Here is a 9,615-nt window from a genome sequence, read left to right as displayed (position 1 = left end):
CAGGATTGACTTGTTGGAAGTTACTGTATTCCATTTGCGAGCCGCATAACGGCACAAGCGTGCCGCTACAGAACCCTGCTTGACAACAGACCAAAGTTGTGTCTCCTGAACACCAGGCGGCGCTACTGCCTCGCCGCAACGGTTCTTGCCGAAATCTCGTTCCTTTTGAAATGCAGTTAGGCTAACTGATTAGCTTCCACCTAGCTAGCGTCTAAACCCCAGAATTCGGACCATTTTAACCCAGAAATGTCAATTTGCGTGGAAAATCAACAACACGTATGGAGCAAAGTAACGGCGTTAAAGTGATGCCCGTTAATTCCGGTGAGATCAATTTTGAACACACGTATTTATTCAGGAAAGGAGACAGAAGGCTAAATGTTTGCTACATTAAAGACACGCAAACTAGTAACGTTTGGCAGGTTGTTAACCAGTCAAAATTGACGCTGCTCTAGCTTCGCAACAATAACTAGCTATGGTTTTTAACTTGCATTTTGTGATTTGCTAAGTTTTTTTTCATATGTCGCACGAGAAATCGGGTGAAATTGTTTAACGTTACCGCTGCATGTCTGCAACTGCCATTGTTAATGCTATTGGATTTTAATGTGCATCCGCTTTTTATGTTTTGTAAGCATTTTGTAAGGAAAATGGGAGATCGTCAACAAAGTCTCTTTATAATTTAGAAAAGCTAAAAATGAAACTGAGATATGTGAACCATGTTTTTTTCCCCTTTGCGCCGAGTGTCCCTCAAGTTGTGTAATTACGTGACATTTGTGTCTTTCATTTATACTGAACATCAACAGCGGCAAGATGACAAGAAATCAAGTCTCGTCTTGATGAGCTTGCATGTAACTAATGGTTCTCATATACAGTAGAGTTGTGTTAAGGAATAATATCAACTCCTGTGTTGTAATAATTTCCAGAGTCTCTTCATTTGCGTTTGTAATAAGAGACTACATTTTTGGAGTGAGTTGACCTCGCGTGCATGACGTAAATCAACGTGCTAACGCCTACCCAATTTTCGATTGTTCAGTGATTCAGTGTTGACTATGAGCTCCCTATCGGGCCAGGCTTCCGCCTCTGGCACACCATGCAGGGCACTGCCTGGAGAAGGAAATCAGGTATATTGGATCTACAACATCAATTTAAACAAATAGCTGTTTTCTTTTTACGCATACATAATTATATATAAATATAATTCCAGGTTCAACCCAAAGCTCCCCTCTTGCAAATACTGCGCATTGCTGGAGCCCAGGAGGACGTCTTCACACTCAAAGAGGTTAGCTGGAAAGTGAAATGTTCAACATGTTAAAATGGTGGGAGTAGCTCAAATCGCAACTATTAAATACAATTTACTCATACAAGGTGACCAAGAAGGGGCATCTCCAACCTCGAACATGCTCCGTGGTGATACATATAGTAGTTATAACTTGAAATATCAGTTGGATAACACTGAAAGCCATTATTTTGACAACACGTTTTGGTCAAACTCAACTTTTTATGTGTTACAGCATCGGAGAAGTGAGTTTCCACTGTACCTGCATGTGTGGTTGTGTCTAATGTTTTGGTGTTTGTGTAGGTAATGCACTACTTGGGCCAGTATATTATGGGAAAGCAGCTCTATGACAAACAAAGGCAGCACATTGTCCATTGCCAGGATGACCCATTGGGAGAGCTGCTCGAAGTGGAGAGCTTCTCTGTGAAGAACCCAAGGTGCACACCAACATATTTTTGTTCAAAACATAACCATTTGTAAATATGTATTTTTACCAAATTATTGTGGCTTTTCTTTTTTTTTTAACAGCCCGGTGTATGAAATGCTCAAGAAATATGTCGTCATACTCGATAGTGCTGGTAAGCGACACAGAAATGTCTATTACTGATCTCCGATTGTGTTATTAATGATGTCTTTTTCCTTTTGCTCTGAATTTTAACTCAATATTTCAAATGATGCAAGATCCTGTGGACTATTATGGTTATTTTACAGCCATATTCCCACATAGTCTTAAGAGTGTGTTTGTGATGGATGTCTGTCTTGTGAGGGTCAGGGCAGATGAATAAACAACATTTCAAGCTGTTGTTACAAATCAACAAAACAAAGGCCTGAGTGAGAGAGTGTGGTGTTCTTGTTTCTGTTACTGTGTCTTATCTGAAATGCAGACGCTGCAGAGAATCTTTCTGTGGGCCGTGAGTGTGTTGAGGGCGCAGTGGAAGATCGTGGTCAGGTAAAACTGAAACATGGTGCTTCGAAGAAACGAAGCCCCAAACCTTTCTCGCCTCACTACACACGACTAGCAACCTGGGTACAAATTTGTTATACTGGCAAGAGTGATTAAGGCCTTTTTTTTGGCTGCATTGCAGTAAAGTTTGAAATTCATAACCTCTGACTAGGAAAGGTTCCTGGGAATATATTTGAACTCTGAGTTGCTGTATCTGTAGCATATATTGCCATTCAGCTCGACCAGCTCTGCTTGGAAAACTGACAGTTGATAGACGAGTTAACTATTCATAACCAAAGTACCGTATTTTCACGACTATAAGGCGCCATTAAAAGTCTTAAATTTTCTCCAAAATGGACAGTACGCCTTATGGTGCGGAGCGTCCTTTATATGCGCTGAGTTCCAAAATCTGACTGACTGCCGACACGCTGTTTATATAGAGAAAAGGCGGAAGTGACTGTGAAAGAAGTCGGCCAATCAGGGAAGGGTGGGCGTGTATACATACATATATGGAGAGGGAGAGAGAGAGAGAGGGAGAGAGAGGACAGACAAGCTAGTCCGCCAATGGTGAAGGGTGGGCGTGTAAGTGGACGCCTCAAGCCAGTACCAACACTTGTATAGAGTGTGGCAATGTGCTTTGTTGCAAAACAACTCCGGTTTTGGTTTCTAAGAACCCCTGAAAATAAATTCGACAAAAAGACACGCACGCCTACGAAGCTCAGTTCAAACTTAAAGCCACCGGTTATGCTTTTGGCATGCGTGCCCATCTCACAGCAGCGGTGAAAAAAAAAAGTCAAGCAAATGAACTCTGAGCTTGCCGTTATTCCCGGAGGCTTGACTAAAGAACTCCAACCGCTGGACATTGGCATCAACCGGGCGTTCAAAGTAAAGTTGCAAACGGCATGGGAACAATGGATGATCGGTGGCAAACACAACTTTACAAAGAGTGAGAGGCAGCGCTTGGCGAGTTACGCCACAATACGCAACAACGAGAGGGAACGCGGCGTTTTTGATGGATTACGGTACTTGCACAATTGTTCAATTCTTTCTACACACACACGCGCTGCCACCATGTTTCGCTCTGTTCTTTACTTTAAAATGTGGGAAAGCTTCACACGAGAGAAATGTTGACTTTGCTGTTGTTACTCCTTCTTTCCGCTCGGCAATGCGTAGCAACTCACACTAGCATGTGATGCATTCAATGACAACTGAGATGTGCAGTCCTCTGCTTCTGATACAGAGGATGAGGACTTTGATGGATTTCTAGGTGATGATTGATCGAAAAACGTGAGAACATTGTACGATGGCTAAATAAAATACACCCGAACTCAGTTCTGCTTTCGTTGCCTTTTTAAAAACGTGTTTTTATCTTATTTGTATGTTTTGGCATGCTACCGTATGCTTCAAGCTAACGTGTTAGAGTGCGCGCATGCATGCCGTATGTTTAAGCTGGCGTATGTTTTACCACTGTAAAACTGCGGCTATTCGTACGATGCGTCCTGTGTATGTGTAAAATACAGAAATGTCACGCATTAATGAGACTGCGGCCATTAGTACGATGCGTCGAATAGTCGTGAAAATACGGTAAATAGCTTCGTTTTTATTTTGACTTTACTCTCACTCCATTTGAGTACAGTCTTCATTTTAAACACGTTTTTAAACCCAAATGCTAAAGTGTGCAGCATGTTTGCTAGTACTGCTTTGCATAGTTTTTGCCTTGTGGGCTCCGAATGATAATGCATCAAGAAGGACCTTGGGCAGAATCCTCATTTTTTCAAAACTTTGACTTTTTGGGAGGGGGGAGGGCGGCATCTTGTTTGAGTTGTCAAACAAGTTGTCTTAATGTGGCACATCTTCATTAATCCAACACTTCCCCCATAATCAAGTTAATTTGCAAAAGAAGTTGCATATTTAATTAATGCAGTCAAGTAAAATAAATACATTAATAATAATAAAAATAAATTCTTTGCAAAGTGTTTTTTTTTTTTTTTTTTTTGGTCCAATTTGGGACGCTGCCATTTTGTTCTGTACTGCCACCTGATGTTGACTGAAAATTTAGCCAAAGTGCACGGCCTCATCTTTGGCCTTAAGTTTCAATTTGTGAAAAAATATCCATTCGACCCTATTGGGCAGATGAGGTTTCTGCCACGACAGTGACAATATGTATAAGGTATCACTCAAATTAAAACCAATAAAGTGTTACCTCTCAAAATTCTCCAGAGGCATGAATTAAATGGCAAAGAGAATATTCTAATTTCCCTGTCAGATGGTGTGTAGTGAGATGAGGCGGTAGGGGCTGCTGTCTTCGTTGGTGTCCTTTTCTGTACAGAGTGGCACCGTCTCTGTACAGCCCCATCCTCGGTCTGGTTTGGTGGAAGGGTCCGCCTCTTTAGTGCGCCCCACCGGCTCCACTCTGGATGGGGGGACAGAGTCACTGTCTCTGTCTGTCTCAGAGTTCTCTTCTCTGCTTCACAGTGGAGGGTCGCAGCTCTCAATCAGAAACTGGCCAAATTAGAACACCCCCACCCCCCGCCCCCTCCAAACCTCTTTTCTTGTCCCTCTCTTCATGCATTTTTTTTTCTCTCTCATTTCCTCTTTGGAAACTGTCAAGCTAACATTATCAGCCTATCATTACCTTTTCAACTCCTTTGTAATGTTTTTTTTTAATCAGGCATGATGGTTGATCACAGAATAATGGCTCTTTTATTGCTTGCAGATTAGAACCTAATGTCCCTGCCATGCGTGTTTAAGTGTATACGTATGTCATTCACGTTTGAAAATTGTCGAGTTATAGGTAACTTTTACATAGGTGATTCCTATGTAGTCAAGTTTATGAATATGTCCGCATGCTTGTGGTTAGGCACTACTCCGCCTCAAAGTAAACTAAAATCATGTCAAGGGATAGAAGTCATATTACATTTATACACTCATATTTTTTTTGGGGGGGGGGGGATAAAAGAGCATATGATTTGAAGATTAAAAGTTGAAATTTAATGGGGGGAATTCAAACAGATGTCAAGCCACCATCTGAAGTGGCCAGAGCAGAGACAAATGTTTCCCAACCGCTTCCAAGTCCCGATAGTGATAATAATTTGAAAACACCGTTTCATACTTTGGGAAAGCTACAACCTGCTTAGATTGTTTCAATAGCTCATCTTTGCATAACTTCTCAAATATTGTTTCACTTCCCCTCAAAAATGTGACTTAACGGTAATGTTTTTTTGTTTTTTTTTTAACTCTTGAAAAAAGTTACAATCCTCATAAAATTGCAACTTCTTCTTTTAGTGTGTCTCTATGTCATGGATAAATTATTTCCGTATGGCTCTCATACTTCATTATTTTAAAAAAACAAAAGAAAATAGAGATCTGTGGCAGTAAGTGGTCAATAGCCATTGCATGTAGGTAAATTAAATTGCTGTTTTTCTTTTATTCAGTTTTTTTTTTCCATTCATCCACAAATGCTTGTGTGTCTCTCCTCCACCCCCACCCGAAATGTTTCCACGGGCCCCATAGACAAGAGGCCATCTTGACAAGGAGCTGCGAACCCTCCAAGTAAACCAGTTGCAGCTATGTGGTCTAATGTTTTTTTTTTCTTCCCCCTGTAGATTTTTGGGGGTGTGGTCAAAGCGGGACTGGAGGCTGCCAGTGACAGGCCTCCCCTGCCGACCTGTTCCCAGAGAAGACCTCGAGAACCTGATGATGGTAAACAGTTTGTGCGCTCAGAACCATACTTGTATACAGTTCAAAGCTCTAAAAATGATTTCTTTATTTTTTTTCCAACCTATTCAAGACTCCCTTGAAGGTTTGCCACACTCTGCCTGCAAACGACCCAAATTAGATGTCACTCTTGATGACTGGGACCTCTCTGGCTTGCCCTGGTGGTTTTTGGGCAATCTCCGCAGTAACTATAGCCGCAGGAGCAACGGGTCCACTGATATTCACACCAACCAAGTAAGAACCCCGCCCGGGTCACTTTTGCTTCTTTTTGTCGTTGTTTTTGAAGAGCAACAAACAGTCGTCGGTCTGACTGACGTGTCGGCTGTCTCCTGCACAGGAGGAGGACACGGCCATCGTGTCGGACACCACGGACGACCTGTGGTTCTTGACGGAGGGTGGAAGTGAGCAAGTGAGCGTGGAGATGAAGGAGGCTGCGCTGGAAGAGAGAAGCGCCGGCGAAGGAGATGCGCCACTCGATGAGGAGGATGGAGGGGGAAAGGAGGAGAAGGCGGATAGAGAGGTAAGTAAGGTTAAAGGGGTTTTTATCCTGATTGAATTTGCCATTTGGTCAAGATGGCCAAGTTGCGAGAGGTTTTCAGTGACAAGATGCGTAATTACATTAACTACATCATCGATACACACACTGCAACTGTGTCTGACTCAATCTAAATTTGTTTTAAGTCCGTGGGAGGGTTATGTTATTTCATAATCTATTAAAGCCGAGTGAAATGGATTAATGGCATTTCAGTGCAAAAAGATTGAATTCAAGTTGTCTCAAGCTACCACTGTACTCACGACGGCAATAATGATGGAATTTACAATAGGTAGTTTTTGCAGATGCATTGGTGTGATTGTGTTTGTGTTCAGATGCACGAGGAGCCAGAAGAAGATTCTCAGTGTCTCAGTGATGACACGGACACCGAGATCTCCACACAGGTTTGTAGAAATGCTTTCTTGTCTCTTCCACTTGTCTCGAGCCTCATTTTGGCTGACTATTATCTTCATGAAAACTCATGAAATAACTAAAATTGAAACGAAAAATAAATTTTGTGTGTTGTTGTGTGTGTGAGATTTATCATACTGAAATAATTCCCACAGCCTCAATACTGACTGGGGAGGTTTGCGAAGCCCTTTATTTATTTATTTTTAATTTAAAACGCAAAATATTTCTACAAATTTGGCTTTATATGAGTTTTTTAAAAAAAACACTGAAATTAATGATAATCTAAGGCAAAACGAAACATTGTTGAAAAAATGTATATCAACTAAGAAAAACAAATTAAAATTGCCTGAAAAAGAAATAAAGACAGCTATAATGAAAATCCCAAACTGGACTCTCCTCGCCAGGATGCATGGCAATGCAGCGAATGCAGGAAGTACAACTCTCCCCTGCAGAGGTACTGCGTCCGCTGCTGGGCCCTGCGTCGGAACTGGTACAAAGACGTGCCCCGACTCGCCCACTCCCTTTCCGTCCCCGACATCCCGGCGTTCGGCTCCCTGAGCGCGCACCACGAGGACGACGACAGCGACGCGGGCATCGACGTCCCCGACTGCAGCCGCACCGTTTCCGACCCGGTCATCCTGCCCTCCCACTCCACCGCCGACCGGCCGCTGCCACCCGCCCCCACGTCCCGACGCCACGCCGGCCCCAAGGACGGCGAGGCGTCGGGCGGGGAGAGTCAAGAGAGTCTGGGCATGGAGGTTGAGGTTGAATGCCAACCGGACACCTTGCTGGAGCCGTGCAAGCTGTGTCGGGTTCGGCCCCGCAATGGCAACATAATCCACGGACGCACAGCCCATCTCCTCACCTGCTTCCCGTGTGCCAGGAGGCTTCATAAATTCCAGGCTCCTTGCCCGGGATGTGGACAGATTATCCAGAAAGTTGTAAAGATATTCGTTGTGTAGAATCCCAGCGGCTCACACATTTGCATGCACTCTGTGTATGTTCAGCACCATCTCATTTTAGCACTTTGGCGCCTCTGAAGGATGGACGGAGCCGTATTTTGTTTGTTTGGTGCCACGTTCTCAGAAGGGATCAATAAGAGCTGAGAGATATATTTATTTATGAGAGTTGCTGTGCAGATTTTTGTGCCCTTGTTGTAAAACGATTAGATCCATTGAATGGTGCTGTCTGAAAAATTTGTTGGGTTTTTTTTTTGGAGTCATGTTTGTTTTTCCCTGTCGATTGATTGCAGCCTCTGAAGAAGAATCTACGTGACTTTTTTCCCCCTTTTTTCATTTTAATTTTTTTAACTAGGCGTTTTGTTTTCAATGTGCTGTGTGGGTCACAGATACGACCAGGCTGAAGAAGGAAACCACAATGCTCTTATTACAATCATCTGCCTCAGCTCTCCCTTTGTATATAAATTAGAAATGCTCAAATAATGTCTAATTGCTCAAATTGATATCAGCACTGCGCTACAGTCATTGGTGTACTTCTTGGAGGGCAAAGGAATATTTACAAAGTGACAGCAATGCGACGCGTTTTTAACGTTTTCTCTCAAGACCAGCCCTCCAATAAAGTGAGAATGTATTTAATTTATTTATGATCTTTTAAAATTGAAGTAAAAGCCTGCACTTGTTCTGTTAAAGAGCATCAAAAGTTACATCTCAAGTAGGCTAAATGTATATGAATTGTAGCGAATAAAAAGGCCGAAGGGAGGTTGAGGCTTGATTCGAGCTTTTCACTGCCATGTGAGCATTTTCCATTAGTATTAGCAGATTTTGTTTCTATGCTTTTGTATTATTTGCAAGATTGTAATACAGAACCGCACACTTACATTACTTTTTGAGTGATGATGTCAAGCCTTCTAAAAAAGCTGTACAGATGTCACCAGGCTTCAGTGAAGTTATTTGATGGCTCTTTGCCTGCGCTTTATTTCTCTGCCTGTAGGGGGTGACAACTTCTGCGTGATGGTGGTGGTGGTGGTGGTGACACGCTGTACTTTCGCATTAACATAAAGCAAACGTAGAAGGATGCATGTCTCTTGTAATGACCACTAGATCCTCATAACGAAAGCACGGGAGAGCGACATGAGCTTTGCGTTTATAATACACAAATGTGAATTTGGCTTGCTGTGTTGTCTCTCTGACCAAATAAACATATTTGCAAACCCCTAGCAATGCCTGTTGTGTGAAGCGTGTTCACTTTGAAACTACAATACTGTACTCACAAGCAATTGTTATATAACATTATTGAGATGGCCAGCCTTGTTTACAGAGGTGGCAAACTTGGGTTTGAGGCAGTGGTGTGAGGAGGGGGAAGGTTGTGATCCACCTGAGGAGGGCTCGTGGTGTCTTACAAGGCAACAGAAATATTTAAATGAGCAATAAAATGTATTTTGCTCGGCAATGAACCAGCCAATTGTCAAACAAAATGACTATCTGCAACTCCTCCACCTCATTGACATTTATGTTTGCGGGGCTCCAACGGTGTTTGCATGTCACTGGCTCAAGAGCAAAGTTTGGTTTTTAAATTGGACACATTAGTCGGGTAGTCACAAATTCATTAACTAAAACTGTGTCGAATCCTAACCCAATCCTAAACGTAATCCTGTCCCGAACCCTAATCCCTACCCTAACCATAACACTAAACCCTAAACCTAACCCTAACTCTAACCCCCTCAACCGTAGCACTAATGGTTAGTGCTTTTCGTGGTCAGGGGTTATGGGTAGGGTTGGG

General features: G+C 42.7%; 1 protein-coding gene across 1 annotated transcript; it reads left to right on the top strand.

Moving 5' to 3' along the window:
• Positions 1 to 142: 142 nt before the first annotated feature.
• Positions 143 to 9,052, top strand: mdm4 (MDM4 regulator of p53). The gene is made up of 11 exons (XM_052075359.1): positions 143 to 321; positions 1,031 to 1,118; positions 1,202 to 1,276; positions 1,577 to 1,710; positions 1,802 to 1,851; positions 2,158 to 2,222; positions 5,822 to 5,918; positions 6,007 to 6,167; positions 6,271 to 6,453; positions 6,801 to 6,869; positions 7,281 to 9,052. Exons 2-11 carry the CDS (start codon positions 1,047 to 1,049, stop codon positions 7,836 to 7,838), a joined length of 1,464 nt encoding a protein of 487 aa, XP_051931319.1. The 5' UTR covers positions 143 to 321; positions 1,031 to 1,046; the 3' UTR covers positions 7,839 to 9,052.
• The last annotated feature ends 563 nt before the right edge of the window (positions 9,053 to 9,615 follow it).

Source organism: Hippocampus zosterae, chromosome 9, assembly GCF_025434085.1.
Source record: "Hippocampus zosterae strain Florida chromosome 9, ASM2543408v3, whole genome shotgun sequence".
Lineage (NCBI taxonomy): Eukaryota > Metazoa > Chordata > Actinopteri > Syngnathiformes > Syngnathidae > Hippocampus > Hippocampus zosterae.
This window is presented reverse-complemented; position numbering and strand designations above follow the sequence as displayed.

What these genes read in the sequence shown, in the direction of transcription:
- mdm4 (XM_052075359.1), top strand. Translation starts at nt 1,047, where the DNA reads ATGAGCTCCCTATCGGGCCAGGCTTCCGCCTCTGGCACACCATGCAGG. An exon ending in ACGTCTTCACACTCAAAGAG is followed by an intron (nt 1,277 to 1,576) that starts GTTAGCTGGAAA and finishes GTGTTTGTGTAG; the next exon opens with GTAATGCACTACTTGGGCCA. An exon ending in ACACCGAGATCTCCACACAG is followed by an intron (nt 6,870 to 7,280) that starts GTTTGTAGAAAT and finishes TCTCCTCGCCAG; the next exon opens with GATGCATGGCAATGCAGCGA.